Source organism: Dysidea avara, chromosome 1 (assembly GCF_963678975.1).
Source record: "Dysidea avara chromosome 1, odDysAvar1.4, whole genome shotgun sequence".
NCBI classification, from domain to species: Eukaryota; Metazoa; Porifera; class Demospongiae; order Dictyoceratida; family Dysideidae; genus Dysidea; species Dysidea avara.
The window spans coordinates 20,689,060-20,705,447 of record NC_089272.1 but is presented as its reverse complement, the minus strand read 5'-3'; the positions used below and the strand labels follow the sequence as shown (position 1 = coordinate 20,705,447).

Genomic DNA, 16,388 nt, shown 5'->3' with positions numbered 1-16,388 from the left:
GTCAGCAGAAAATTCCACTGAATGAAAAATTTTCCATAATATTGTAGTAACTTCATTGGAAGTATTTCGGATTGCTTTGAAAACACTTTTGGGGCTTGTTTATGCTGTCAAGGCACCATGCTGGTTTCTTGTCTTTTTTGTGAGAAAGCACAAGCCTCCACGATCCCTAATATACAGTACAATATGATACTTAATAAAAACATTCAATGCTGCACAAATTGTGGGTGATCTGTTGTACCCTACCAACACAATAGATGCCCAAGGCTCAGGCAAAAGGCCCTTTTCCTGCTAGACCATATATTTGAATATACTATGTACCATATTTATGTTATCCAGTTTGCAAAAAGATACCTTTTTCGCACACACATTGCACAATGCAGAGATATAGTGGTTTAAAGTGTTCAATCAAACATAGCTTGTCAAATGCTATAGTTATGCTCACTCATCAAACTTTCACACAAGTGGAGTTAATCATAAATTGTGAGCTATAGCTTATTTTATACCATAGAATGTTTCTCCATATAATGGACTACTCCCAATTAGTGTTGCACTGATAAGATGATCAGTTCAATAATAAGTTTAATCATTCAGTTTTGATTACAAATGAAAGTCGATGTGGTGTGTGGGAGGCTAGACATAAGCTATTTGGAATTTTAATTAAGTCATGTGTTAATGGCTTAGTGGTGACTACACCATACGTACAAGCCATGCCCAAAGTAAACTGTGAGGTTTTAGGTTTCTGTCAGCAACTTTTTTAAACTGTATATCAGTAGTAAAGTGTACCTAAAACCTGAGTAACTTTTATTTGTGGTATACATCTAGCTTTACTGTTTAGCTTAGAATATTACTGGCATGCATATGTGGCCTGCAGGCTGTATGTGGTTAAAAATTGGTAGGTATAAACAGTGGACCCAGGGACCAAGGACCCAGGACCTGCTTTTCTCGGAATATTATACTCTTCACAATATTTATATTTTCCATACTTGTACTAGACGCATCTGCAAGTCACAGTGGCTAGTTTTGTTTAGCCAGCCAACTTTTCCATGGTTCGTCATGTTGAAATTATCAACAGATTCAGTGCCCACTAGAACTCAAAAAGGGTCTGGACTGGCAGGGCTGCCGACTTGTTAGACCTCAGACACAGCCAGCTGGCCAGCTACACTGCATGATGAGCACACCAGTCTATTATGTTTATAGCAAGCTATTAAGTGATATCACTGCAGGCTACATTCACAGTTAGTCAAGCAGCTTAACATATAAAGTTCGAGCACAAAAAGGTGAAGACTTTGACTTCATTAATAGCTACTTTCATTGTGGCTGGAGGTGCAATGACTGAGTGGCCTATGCTAAGCAGTTTAGACCCCTTTCAGGGTAGGTGCGTATGATTTCTAAGTAATACAGGCATCATGTAAAGCACCACAGCTTGTACTTCTGTGACAGAGTCTCTGAGAAAAAGGTGTTTTGTCAAGTGAAACTTGCCACCGTGACTTGCAGAGATGCATACAGTAGAATGTATAAACATTGTATAAATTCTAAGAAAATTTTGGGTCTCTATGGTACTTGTGTCCTGGGTCCCTGGGGCCACTGTTTATATCTATCTAATCAAAAACAGCCAAGCTGTAAAAAGGATGCAGCCTCCAAAAAGTCCAAAAAAGTTCCTGGCTTTTTTGGAGGCTGTACCCAGCTTGGCTGCTTTTGATTAGATTAGAGTATCTCGATCTTGCACTTGCTATACCAAGTTGGATTTTGTGTTATAACACTGTGGCTTTAAGTCTGATTCTTCTACACCACTGAAAAGCCTTTCTAAGATGATTACTCCATATGTACATGTACAGCGATTTTCAACGCATTACTCCAAGTGGTTTTTCTAGTAGGCGTGGAAATTAAGTAATCGTTTTTTCATTAGCTAATCCCGATCGTGTAATTGCTACACACTGTTTGTCCTTTGTTTTATCTTTGTGGTCTTTAGGTGATTTCTTTCAAACTACAAAAGATTTGAGGTTCAATAGTTATCCTATCCATGCACCGATTTTCAGCTTCTTCCCATAAGCGGTTTACCCTGTAGGCATGACAACATATTGGTGTTAATTTTTGTGAATAATCAACAATAACTCCTTGACTGTTTGTCGTATTCAAGCCAAACTTGGTACCAAGATGCACCTTTATACCTCCCTTTGTGTACCAATGTTCATGGCACTCGGATATGCCATCTGAGTCTTATGGCAGTTTTTGTAAGTGTGCAAAAAGAAGAAAAAAAAACAAAAACAAAATTAAGAATCTAAGCCAATTTTTGAAGTCACATCTCAGAAACACTTGAAACGATTTTGCTCAAACTTGGAATGAAGTTGGCGGCTGTGTCCACAGCAAAAATCGTCTTGTTTCGTAAAGGCAGCACAGAGCTACGGAGGTAAGAAAATTGCGTTTTCATTCTTCCTGTCAATATACTCACGGTGTTGCGTGCTGGCTTCTTGACCGCACCTGTTAATATTAGAATATCATGTTTTGTCACCATGTATTGGTAGCCACCTAAAATTCCCCCTTTACACACTTTGTCAATATAAGTTCACACACAAAATTAACTATTTGTTTATTAAAGTGTACCTTCTTCATCTCTATCATCGCTTACATCACCATTGATGTGAGGGGTAAAGATACTGTCTTCTTCATCTGATGATGATAATGCTGTTTTAGTGGTCAGTAGTGCAGTATCACTTTGGCTATAATGTGTGGAAATAAATAGTTATCAGGTCCATGAAAGTACCATATAGTATGGTAGTACTGTATAGTAGGGATCATGGAGGTTTGGGCTTGCTTGCATGCTCAAAAAATATTACCCAAAAACCATCCTCACTTTTCCTTTGTAACAACTTGATGGAAAGCTATGCTTCCAGGCAAGCATAGTTTGACACTACAATACTGTAATTATGGTCTTGAACTGTTTGACATCACTTCAGCCCTTTTTGGCAACCGCAGCAGCTACCTGTATCAGTGCATACATCATGAGCTTACCTTTGTCCACCTTTGTGTCCCATTTCTTTCTCCACTACCACATAGGTATTGATTTGCAATAACGTATGAAGTATAATAGCCAGGGTGCACATAGGGATGTGTCTATTGTGCTGGAATATTTTCAGGAATAATAGGTAGTGGAAAGAATTAGGGAATACTCCAGAATAATCGGATGAGTTCTAGGAATAATTAGTGCAAAATTATAAGTTTTTCTTGCAAAAATCTTTTGGATACAACACTGAAACAGTGCAAGCATAAAAATGATTGAAAAGATCAAGATGCTTAGATAGAGCAGTCATTTATACTCTAATAAAGCAGTCAACTTTGAGTCCATAATTCTAATATAGCGGTCACTTATGTAAAACTCTAACTAATATGCTTGCTTTTGCAGAATAATTTTGGGAATAATAGGTCAATTTAAAAAGAATTGCCAGAAAGAATAATTGGAAGATTAAAAAGCATAATAGACTCCTGCCTAGGTGCACATGTAGTTGTAACTTCCGTAATGACTGGGTTAATAGTAGGGGCGCTTCTTGTACTGTTCTTTGTGTACAATGCTGTATAACAACAGGTGGAACAACAAAGCAGAATGGCCACATCACTTTCTAGTCTTTGAGTCGGGGCACATGTTAACTTGCTTAATTGATTTTTTATAATATTCCTGGAAAGTGCCTTTTTTTCCCTTTTGGTACATTATACATTAGTTTAACAAGCAAGTATAAGAAAAATTGACATTTTATTGAAACAAAAGGCAATAGTAATGAAAGGAGGTCATCTACACCTGCAGCTATACTAGTGGACATTTTAATCCCTTCTTCAGTCATGGCTGTACTCTGTATATGACTGAAGTAGGAAATAAATGTCCACTAGTATAGCTGCAGGTGCATATGACCTCTCTTGTTTCATTACTTATTATTTCTATGATCCCTACTCAAATGTAAAATTTCTAATTTTCCTTACACTTGCCAGCACATAAATATCATACTACACACATACGCACCTAAAACTCATATATTTCTTATTAGGTGTGGTAGGGTTTGATAAAGGAGTTACGCCTTCTGGTGGTGAACTTCCCTCCACTCTGTAAATATGTAGTGTTACAACTGCATAATTATAATAATTACAAATGTAATCATTAACTGTGTATGTTAATTAGTCAAGAAAGTAATAAACGATGAAATTTATTTCCTAATTTTAAAATTATAGATGTGGTGAAATCCTACCCTATAGAGTTTACTATAGCTAACACCTTCATTGTTAATAAATAATACAATTTTGACGTAAGTCAAGAAAGTATTAATAATTATATTGTAAACAATCTCTGTATAGTTAAATCAACTCACTCTCTTAGTTTCTTTAGTTTGATTTTGTCCTTCAACAAAATTTTTCCTTTCAGTAGCTCAGGTGATGGTAGTGGGGCACCTGGTTCTAACTGTGTAGTGTAAGTATATATGTAACTACTAAAGTATAAGGTGTATGTTCTATTAGGAATAATATTTCAACCAACAAAATTAATATCTACTACATACAAGTACACAGAAAAATGTGACAGGATCTGCATTTTGTCGTCTTTCCAAATTCCTACATTTGACTACTCACAACTCCTTGAGTTTATATCCTGTCACCTTCATATTACACTAAGAAATAGTGCTATGTTAGGAGTGTAATGTGACCAAATTTCAGCATGGTACCATATTTACAATTCAAGTTATGGGTTGCCAAGTACACACAATTGGAAAGGCTACAAGACCCCTTTTCACAGATCCGGTCACAAATTTGGAATTTTCAACTAGAGTAGGGACCATAGCACATCAACAAAAAGTACTGAAAAAAGCTCGAGTAGTATAGTGCACAATATTAAATCACAGTAAAACAATAAGAAGTGCTATATCCCTACTGTGCATTTCCATTATCCTGAGCACAGTAGGGATATAACACTTCTTATTTTTACTGTGATTTAATATCGTGCACTACTCCAGCTTGTTTCAGTACTTTTTATCGATGTGCTGTGGTCCCTAATCTAGTTAAAAATTCCAAAGTTTTCTGTGTATTTGTTTGTCAACTTTTTTTGTAAATAATTATTATGACTTGTGAACCCACGCTTACCACATCTGAAATGGCACCATGCGCCCCAGCTATATCGTCTGGAAAGTGAAGTATCCATCATGCTTCATTGTCAGCTATATTCAACCTGATACACAGCAGTACGAATCATGACCTATTCGAAAAGCACCTCTGCAACCCACGCATACCGAAAGAAAGAAATGGTGCTACGTGCCCCAGTTATATCAATTATCATCTGAAAAGTGAAGTATCTATTACGCTTCGTTGTCAGCTATGTTAAATCCGTTACACAGCAATACGAATCAAACACTGTTCGAAAAGCACCTCTGCAATTGAAGTAACCACTATCAAAAATACGGACGATTTCCGTTATGAAGGGAATCCATCACATGCTACTACCAAATCGACACTTCTTGCTGTCAGCAAAGATGAAAGGACACAAAGGAAGACACTGGTAAGTCCATGAAGAAAGCATTGTACATATTGCAGTATGCCAAAAGGCACCTCTCGGGCCGAAGCAATGTCAAACAGTGAAAAAATCAAGCCCTGTAGCCTTAGCCGTTATTGAGTTATGCTTGTTTGAAAGCATCAGTCAATCAGTCAGTCAGTTACTTACTCAGTCAGTCAGTAGAAAATTCCATTTAATAAATTAAAAAAAAAAAAATCCGTAGCAACTTGTTGAAAGCGCTTCAGGTTGATCTGAAAGCTTGTTTGGGTTTAGTTTTACCTAACCAATACTGCCTCATCGTCATCGGAAAACTGAGGCTGTTTTTTGGGTGATTTTATTTCGTGGGCCACACCTACTCCTTTGTGGTCCCTACTATACACTACTATCGTAGTGTATGATAATATAATAGTGTATGATAATATTATATTATCATACTGTATGTGACCTGATTTTGGAAAATCAGTCTTAATGTCACATTTGACAGCTTAAATATTTATGACCAAAATTAAGTATTCCAAACAATTAATCAGCTTTACAACGGTTACAATTATTAGTCAGTACCTTGAATTAAGAAAAATGCTGAGAAATAATCTAACAGGTGCCAAACCTTCTAACGCTAACACACTGAATGGTGAATTTTTAATTATTTCAAGTGTGACATTAAGACTGATTTTCTAAAATCGGGTCACATATGTACCTAGACACATGTCACAAATCACAAACAAAACTAACAGGGTATCCTTTGAGTGGTTCTCTCAACAAACGATCACCAAAAGTAAGACAATATAACACTGCCATGCGTTGTAAAAGATGTGGCCTGAAACATTCACATGATAAAACAATGATATAATCATTATTAACACACTCACTTGTCAACATGGTTCTCGATGGACAAGATCAAAGGGTAATCAGTGGTGACAAATGCAAAATCTCTTATAGCCTGGAGCACTTTCTGTAAAGAACACATTATGTGCATTCATTGTAAACGAGAAAAAGGATGTTTAAAGTCTACTGAAATGAAAAATACACTTGCTGTTTTATTGAATGAATAAGTAGTTTGCATCATGCAATTCACAAAAACACCTTTTTAAAACAATTCAATTATGTTGTTCTACTGAGATACATGTATTAAGCAACAAATTTTACAATGTGGTGTCAGACCCACAACCGGAAGTACTGCTATTATGTACATAGTTTATAATGGGAAAGGCTGATGAAGTCAGACAAAGTGTGAAAGTCTACAGTGAGGACAGCAATTCCAAGCACTTTATCATAGTGTTCCTCCAAGATCAATGAAGAGTTCCGGTGAATGAAATTGAAGTTGTTATTGTATTCTGAGCTGTAGTGTTTTGAACTCTTCAAGAACTATCAAAGCTCACAGTGCTTCTCAGGCTTTGATTTGGTTCATTCACAAAGCTGGACTAGCAGAACCACATGATGGTACCATTGTCAGACTTGCTCATCAAGTTCAATATCTGACCTAAAATCCTGGGAGAGTGGCAAATCACTTCTCAACCTCTACCCACTAGGATACGGAACACAAAATTGAATCAATTTTGCCCTAAACACATTCAAGACAGCCAAGAAACAAACTGTGACGCTTGTCACCATCACTGTACTGTTGATTTATAGCCATTTTCACTGGTGTTCTTCACCATCACATCAGCACACAATCACTAACCCACTCCCATAGGCTTGTAACTGGTTGTGGTACAGGTTCTTACTGTATTTCTAGTCTTTATTGCTGGTAAGAGCTGAAACTAAATTGAAACTGGCTGTATATGGATCAACATGGATACTTCTGTGTATTGTATGTGTAATGAAGTTTCTTAGTATGATGTGTTATGGCACCAGTCAATTGACAAACCACATTATATATTATATCTACTAAACAAAGCGAAATCTGACTAAACCACATACACCAACATATCTTATTAGTAGCAAGGATTGAAAATAGCTAAAGTGTATTTTACCATTTCAGTGGACCTTTAAAATGGGGAATATGGATCATTGAATAAAAGCCATAAAGCAGTAGGGATCACTAGGATGGCAAAGTAAATATAAATTCCTCTTTTGACTATTTTCTCAAGGTAAAATTGGAACGTAAACACATCCCATGCAGTTATCCTTTTGAGTCAAAAGAGGGATATGCGGTTCACATTACCACCTCCATCACTACATTCTTAATTTGTGGCTTTTTCCAACAACCTTTATTCTTCTTTCCATATTTCCAATTTTATTCATCTATGGCATTCTCACGTAGAGAAGATACCTCAGAAAACTACAAATTGGTTTATTCTCAAAAATAACAATCTGCTGGTTTGATTAGTGATGGCAGTAAAGGTGTGAAGAGCAGACATTGTGGTATGGCTCCATTGCAAATTTGGGAAAATTGTATGAGATGGTCACTTTATGACTTCTTCATAGAAAATATATAGTGAAAATTTTATGTCAGATATTTAAAAGGAAAAAAATTACAAAATATTGTTAGTGGGCCACTACAGCTGTGCCAAATTTCTACATATTGTTGCAAGATCTTGTGTAATTCCATATATCAGTTATATATTAAATTTTTTTTAGGTATCAAAGGTGAAAAATATCCAAGTCAGTTGTGTGGACACTGATGCTAGGTCTCTTTTTTCAAAGCCCACCAGTGCCATTGTACTTAGACCCAAATCAACCACTGGTACTGGCATGTGATGCCTCCCCATTTTGGCTTGGGGCAGTCCTTTCACACAGATTTAATGATGGAACAGAGAAACCAATCTCCTATGCATCAAGAACCTTGGCTGCGGCTGTGAAGAAATATTCACAGTTAGATAAAGAAGCATGGCCATCATTTTTGGAATGCAGCACTACTACCAGTATCTCTATGGAAGTGAGTTCATCATATTATCTGACCACAAACCATTAATTTTTAGTCAATTTAAGGTGATTCCAGTCATGGCAACGGCTAGGATCCAGAAATGGGTAATCCTCCTGGGTGGGTATCAATACACTAATGAACCAGGGCCATGAAATGCTAATGCTAATGCATTCAGCAGGCTACCATTAGCAACTAGTCCTCAAGAGGTCCCCACACCCCAAAAAAGAAAGTTGTCCATCTGATGGAGGCCACCCCAGCCACAAGTTTGCATACAGAGAGCCCATGATCCAATGCTATCTAAAGTGAAATGGTATGTTATGTTTGGCTGGCCTCTAACTGAGAAGCTTCCTCCAGAATTGCAGCCATTTATGAAATGGAAATAGGAATCTAGTGTACAAAATGATTGTACAAGATGATTGCTTAGTGTCGTTAGGAAGGGTAGTAGTCAACTCAAAATTACCAAGGAAAGTAACTGTGGAAGCTGCACACAATGCATCTTGACATATTTTGGATGAAATGTCTAGCCTGCCAGCATGTGTGATGGCTTGGGATTGATTAAGACCTGGAAGGAAAGGCCAAGGGTGCAATGCTTCTCAAACCACTTCTCACAATCCCCCAGCAACTTTGCTGCACCCTTGGGAGTGACCTCAACAGCCCTGGCAGTAGATTATGTAGGGCTTTTCCTTGGGAAAATGTTATTGTTATTAGTGCTTTACAGTGACCAGCACTGAAGGTCTGACAGCAACATGTGCTGCAGCCTTAGGATTACCTAACCTAATTGCAAGGACTTAGACTTAGTGACTTATACGTAGCTGGAAAGGTGTAACAGAAAAGGGGCCAAAGTAAGGAAAAAAATCCCTCCAACCCCAGGATTCGAACTGCAGGTCACCCAATGTCTAGTCGGGACCACATGCACTCAGTCTCCTCCAAGAGGGATGGATTTTCTTCCTTAAACCTAAAGTATTATTGTTATTAGCGCTTTACAGTGACCAGCACTGAAGGTCTGACAGCAACATGTGCTGCAGCCTTAGGATAACCTAACCTAATTCATAGTAATTGCAATGGGTTGACATCCATACAATTAACTCGAGTACATCCCAGATATTGATTGAGAATAGATGCAAACAGCATTAATTTTGCTGACTTTGGCCTTCCACAAGTCTTAAAATTTTCAGTTTCCAAAGAGACACTGAACCAAACATACACTGTCATCACCATATCATCCCTTTACCAATGGTTTGGCTGAGTGCACAATACAGAGTTTTAAGGATGGTATGAAGAGGCAGTGTGATGGTTCCATATAAACTCATGTGACCAGATTTCTCTTTGCATATCGCAACACTTCCCATTCTACAACAGGGGTATCACCTATAATGTTGGTGTTCAACAGGCCATTGTGGTTGATTTGTTGAAACCTGACATTCAGTCCATGGTACAGAGTCAGCAGTACCATCAGAAAACTTTCTCAGGATGTCCACTGCAAGAACAGACGGTTTGGTACATGTGACAGTGTGTTTTCCAAGAATTTTGGTTGGGGACCTACGTGGTTGCCCAGGGCTGCCCAGAGAAATTAGGGGGCCCAGGGCAAAGAGTTAAAGAGGGGCCCCAGAGGCATGGAAGGGTTCCACTCTGAATCACAACTTCAGGCAAACCGTAAGTCGAAGACCCAAAAAAAAAGGTCATTACAAGCTGACAATGACAATAGCTACCCCTCACCAACCATACCTCCTTATTTATAACTTGCTACACTGCTCCTCTGAAGAATACTGTGACTGCTCTATTAGAGTATCTAGATCCTGACTGCTCTATATCGGTCTTTTAAGCAGGTGTTCAAAGGGCCCTTGATGGGGCCTCCTGGGGCCCCTTTAAGGCTGGGGTCTGGGGCAAAATTCCCCAGTTGCCCCCCCCCCCCCCCCTGTGGGCGGCCCTGTGGTTGCCTGGTGTCATCAATACAGGACAAGCTAATTCGACCCATGATGTTTTGTCATTTGGTTCCACCACAGACAGTGATGAAGGATGAACCAGTACAGACATCAACCCATACTTGCAGACCACCTAACAGATTTCACCCTGACTCCTATACTTGAGAGGGAGGAATCTAGTGACTGACTATTTAATTATATCAATGCACACATGTGATTGTACACACACGTGATTGAATTCTTATGATTTAGTTTGTTGTTGTAGCCTTTTCCTGTGTAATGTAATTCTTTGCTGAAACTGAAATCTGCTATTTCTTGTACTGAATCAATTGGTTATTATGGTCAGAATCAGATAAGCTTCAACATGTTAAATATTTGCAAGCATCTTATTAAATGTCCAAAACCTAATCCATTGTACATACACAATCAAATTTAACAGTTGAGTGCAAATATTACCCACCTCAAAGGACACAGTAGTACAGACCCATACTCCACTCATAAATCCATGTGTTACAATAATATCATCATTTTGGATCCAGCAGTCTAACTCTACACACCGACATCCTTGTAAGAGACACTGACGATAAATCTCAACTGATGACTGGCCACTGATTTGAGTACCTACATAGTACAAATCAAACAGGTACATATACACAAGGACCTGAAGTAATGCCTACCACAACAATATGTGTTGTGTGAAGAATTGATATAATAGTGTGATAGTGGTTGACTCATGTCCATCACTAAACCCAACTGAGTCTTATCCACCAGGTTGGATTCCTCACTAGCCAGGAAACGCCACATACCCACTGGTGTGAGTTTACCTGTGGATAAGAATATTAAAATTCTAATCATTTTATTGTGATCAAAGTTAGTTTATTAAACCATAACGTAAAGTCTCAACTACAGAGGCTTACCTATTTCCTTGCCCTTTGGTTCTAGTGTATGGATTATTGAAGTGGCTTTGCTTTTTTCATAATATTCTTTGATCACCTCATTATCCCGAGGATCACGTTGTACCTTTAACAAGATTATTAATATATCTGAAATAAGAAATAATGGCATAAGGTGGAAATGTAATGTCTGGGAAATAACTAACCCATCAAATACGTAAGTAACAAAAGCACTACAGTATAGAATAGTGTTGTGCCAATCCCCACTTTTAAGGCAAAACTGATATCTGATATTTTTTTACTCATAGTTAACCAATACCCATTTGTAGGTCTCTACAAGTTACACTCATGCATACTCCACTAAAAGTACAGCTAGTAAAGCCAATGCTGTGAGGTTGTACACTTACCTCAACTCAAAGCTTCTAATCAGATATATAGGCTAGGACTCCAACCATCACTGGTTTAATAGGGTTGGCTTTGTGGTTACCACAAAACATAAACAATTTACCTAAGTACATGCTAGAGCCTTTGACACCTGCTTTCCAGTGGTACTGCTACTGCTGAAGCTGAACAGACTAATAATCTGCTGACCACAGCCCATTACAACTGATTTGTGATTTTTGGTAAAAACAACTAATTGTCATTTTCTACGGATTATTGGTACAACTCTAGTATAGAACATGCACATAATATGTAGTGTGTGTTGTAACAAGACAGATATTACATAGTATACATATGTTATATACAGTGTGAAACCTTATTAAGGAATGTGAGTAGCCTTTCATCATCCATGTTTGGGATCTTGCAGCTGAAAAATATGCACCATCCAAAATTTACACATACACACAATTGTACTAACCCTTGCTCAAGGAAAACAGTTTGTACATGATCAGTACAATGAGCAACTCTACTGATTATATCTTCAACAATCTCATCAGTGAGTTTATCCACCTCAATGAAACTGTCATCCTACATGCATTACATGTAGTGTAAATATTTGATAACTATATGATACATTATAAAACTTTGCATGGGCAAGATCAAAGGAAAAGTGTACGTTAAATTTCATAAAGTACACTTTAGGGAAAACAGTGCTTTATTGCCCAGAGTGCTTTATTGTACGATTAAAGCACTCTTTGCAGTGCAAGAAGTACTCTTTGTGGGTAATAAAACACAGCTGCCCACGTGCTCTAGTGCAGGCTAATATCCTACGGCGCTCATGCCAGTACGACTAATCACCCAACCCAGTGCAGGTTGATAGCCCGCGCCATGCTGAGTAGTCAGCCAATACGAGTTCTACCACTGGATTGCTTTTATAGACATATCTAAATACTTTGATGATGGGTGGGTTACTGTTACATTTGTTAATGTAATTAGACAAGTCCTGGAGATATCATGGAAATACCTCACCATGTGTCACAATAGAATTGATTGTGGGTTATGAGCAAAACCTGCTAAAATATGCGATGAATGTCTACTATTCCAAACTATGAGTGAGTTACTTTGTTAAACTAGTTTATGTGCATTCAGGCTGTTAATAATTTGTGCAACGCATGTTAATTATGAGTCCTAGTCTATGGCTGCAAGCTACCACTAGAACGTTACATAAATCATTTAAAGCATTGCCTTGCTCATGCTATCTGAAAAATAAAGCACTCGACACTTGGCTTTGCTTTATTAGCATCTCGGCCGAGCACCTCGTGTTTTATTTTTCATATAGCACTGGTGGAAATGCTTTAACATATACATGTTTAATGTTATACTTTTACACTTCAGGCTGCCCGGACTACATTCGCAATGTAGCCCAGATGGCAACTTGCCCAGGTTACATCTGAATGTAGCCTTGGCTACATACAACTGGGTAGTGATTATATAGACATCAATGCCAAAATCAATTGTGGGGATGGATTAATACTCACATGATTAGTATGCTTGACTTGGATTTGGCCATGAAAACCACTCAGACTGAAAGTGTTTTGTGATCCTTGCTATCTTATGAATTGAAAAAATGTTGGGCTAAGGTGAGAACTAGTGTTATAGAGTAAACGTTTCCGCATGTTTTTGAATAACAGACCACTCCCACATTACTAATAACACAGAATCACCACTCTACACAAAATAACCAGTCTACAAGCAAGCTTACCTTTAGTAAAATTCCGTAATGATGCATAAACAATTCAACAGTATTTAGTAAAACAGTATTCTTTGTGCAAGGCCGGAGGAGACGGTCCTGTTGGTCAGGCCTGAGCCAGACCAATAATCTGGAGCTGAATCATCTAGCTGACTAGCTCAAACTATATTACTCTCATGCAATCTGGATGATCATATCTACATGTAGCTGCGTACATTCTATAGATGTACTTGAAAATTCACGACACGAGTAGTTACCTAGTTTCTCAGCCTAACTAAAGCACAAAACTACACGTATAGTACCTCCAATTACCTTACAGTACAGCATAGCATTCGTATCATTTTGTACAGAAATGATTGTGGGTTCTACGTACAGTATCACATGTGCTGACAGTTGGCATTTATCATGTGTAAGGCAGGTGCCTTATTTGATTCTAAACCAGCACACTTATATCACAATTCAATCTTCATAAAATAATCATTAGCATTCCTTGGCTTGTCTCTCTTACTGGGCAAAGGGCTGGCAGTGACAAACCAGGTGACCCATTCCACGGCAAGAAGCTGTACACCCATACATTACATGGTGGCCATCTGGATGAGATTTTGAGTAGAAATCACTCCTCTTCAACTACTCACTCGTCCTGTTGAGATACTGAGCAAACTCTCAGTCTCACCCACATCACACCATTTTCAAATACTGCTTGGTCTCGTGACTGCCCACCAGTATATTTATGCGATGATCCATTCACTTCATACAAACCAGAATAGTAGTTTACTGCATTTTTGTAGCTGTGTAGCTTTTATTGTAGCTGTGTGAATTCACTGTATAGCTACAGCTAGAGTAACTCACCTAATATCGGACGGGCTCCAAAATCGGAAGCAATTACTCAAGCTACAACAGGAATTTTCAAACAACTTGTATGTCTTTAGATAGTTCAAGGCTTTGGGATTTTGCACACCAAATATCAGCTTCCTTGACTTCTTTGTCTGGTGGCAGCAGACCTGCAAAGTCATTTCCAATTAATACGTATGATCCGGAAAAAGGGTCGATTCACGGACACCCACAATTTACAAATTACACTTACATTTAATCAATTGTTTTATATCTTTGACTTGAAGAGCAACTCATCTACTTTCTAAACATCCCCAGATTATTTAATCAAATCCTCTAAATCACAAATTACAGATCAAATAAAAAGAGACTTCAATAGAATAATAATCACACCATAAATTTAAGTGTACAGAAGTTTAAGTATACGGTGCACATTTCCTGTAAACTTATCTCAAACAACGTATACTTAATCAAGTTTCTGTATACTTAAATTTTATGGTGCGATTATTACTCCAGTGACGTCTCGTTTCATTTGATTTGTAATTCATGATTTAAAGGATTAGATTAAATAAACTGGGGATATTTAAAAAGTAGATGAGTTACTCTATAAGTTAAAGATATAAAACCGTTGATTAAATGTAAGTGTGATTTGTAAACTGTGGGTGTCCGTGAATCGACCCTTTTTCCGGATCATACGTATTAATCGGAAATGACTTTGCAGGTCTGCTGCCACCAGACAAAGAAGTCGAGGAAGCTGATATTTGGTGTGCAAAATCCCACAGCCTTGAACTATCTAAAGACATACAAGTTGTTTGAAAATTCCTGTTGTAGCTCGAGTAATCGCATCCAATTTTGGAACCCGTCCAATATTAGGTGAGTTACTCTAACTGCCTAGCCAATTAATTATATCCTAGCTAAAGGTGGCCATGCTGCATGGGTTCCCTGTGCAATTTGGGGGAAAAGTTGCATTGCTACCTAGTTTTACTTTAAAGTTTAGCATCAATTTTAAATTTTAAGGCATTTCCAAGCCTTTAAATTGCAAAAATTCTGTAGCTTCTGGGGGTTGCAGACCCCCCTTGAACTTTTAATTGCTATAACTAAATGAACCATATGGCAAGTTTCATGCTGTGTCCCCTGTATGTCAGGTCTACAAGTATACATAGTATAGAAACTTAGAAAGTCTGAAGAACAACAGATATAGACTTGAGCATATTTATATAGCCAGCTAGCAGTAGAACTAAAATTGCATATCTGAGTGTCTAATTTTCAAAAATTTTCTGTGGAGGCATGCCCTCAGACTCTATAGGATGTTTGTGCTTTGCACTTTGTAGAGTGTGCTTCGCACACTGTGCAGCAACTCCTCTCATTGGCATGTAGTAGCAATTTCAACATTATAGTCAATGGCCTGACCAACTCAATTTTCCCTCCTCCGGCCCTGTTGTGATATCTCTAGAATTTGTCTGTTTATCATAGCTAAACATAGCCATAATGTACCAGCTGCTGACCCATAATTGAATCTTTCAGGAATGTATATACAATATATCCAGTGGCTGCACTCATATTGGCTTGGGTGATTGATCACCCAGAACAGGCTATTAGCCTGCTACATATTGGAAGTGCTGCATACACATTAGCTATAACACTCATCATATGGACTTTTTTCTAATATGTATGCACTCAGCCTGTATGCCTGTGGCCCTCAGGGTGTTGGGTGTACATATTAGGCAAAGCCATCATGTCCATTTTACAACTATTAAATTGTGTAGTGCTGGATTTATGAACTGCTCTAAATAGACATCAGCAGTCTTGAGATGGACAATTTTAAACACTTGATGCCACTAAAAGTGTATTAACATTACTGTATGAACTTTTTCTTTAACTAATATGCATTCCTTGAATTAGTAGCAATAAAAATATTTCGAATTTAATGAATTCTAAAACTATCATTTGAGTTTTTTACATATCACGGATATCAAAACTAGCATTGTGTAGTTTGAAGAATGTGAGGCTTAGAATTAGCAGTCATAGCTACCCAATGGTGTGTTGGTGTATACCTGATGTGTGATGTGGCATAGTTTTACAAAATCTGGATACATACATCACACTTCTACAGAACTTACCCCAATGTCTTGAATAGGAACTTCATATATCTCAAGAGAAAACTTGATGGATTCCATTATTGATTCTGAATTTCCTAATAGCACTGTGTCTATCCTACACAAGT

General features: G+C 37.8%; 1 protein-coding gene across 3 annotated transcripts in view; it reads right to left on the bottom strand.

Annotated features, from left to right (window-relative positions):
- The window catches only part of LOC136258763 (1-phosphatidylinositol 4,5-bisphosphate phosphodiesterase beta-4-like), an 84,660-nt gene that overhangs the window by 48,328 nt on the left and 19,944 nt on the right, over nt 1–16,388 (bottom strand). For all 3 annotated transcript variants that reach the window (XR_010702991.1, XM_066052121.1, XM_066052128.1), the window contains exons 7-17: nt 16,285–16,378; nt 12,062–12,171; nt 11,959–12,010; nt 11,227–11,329; nt 10,987–11,133; nt 10,770–10,930; nt 6,391–6,473; nt 6,254–6,338; nt 4,353–4,441; nt 4,010–4,090; nt 2,602–2,717 (exon numbers count right to left, since the gene is read on the bottom strand). Coding sequence is in view for 2 of the 3 variants with exons in the window: in XM_066052121.1 (XP_065908193.1) it covers nt 2,602–2,717; nt 4,010–4,090; nt 4,353–4,441; nt 6,254–6,338; nt 6,391–6,473; nt 10,770–10,930; nt 10,987–11,133; nt 11,227–11,329; nt 11,959–12,010; nt 12,062–12,171; nt 16,285–16,378 (1,121 nt within the window). In the remaining variant the exon portion in view is untranslated. The remainder of the gene's footprint in view (nt 1–2,601; nt 2,718–4,009; nt 4,091–4,352; nt 4,442–6,253; nt 6,339–6,390; nt 6,474–10,769; nt 10,931–10,986; nt 11,134–11,226; nt 11,330–11,958; nt 12,011–12,061; nt 12,172–16,284; nt 16,379–16,388) is intronic.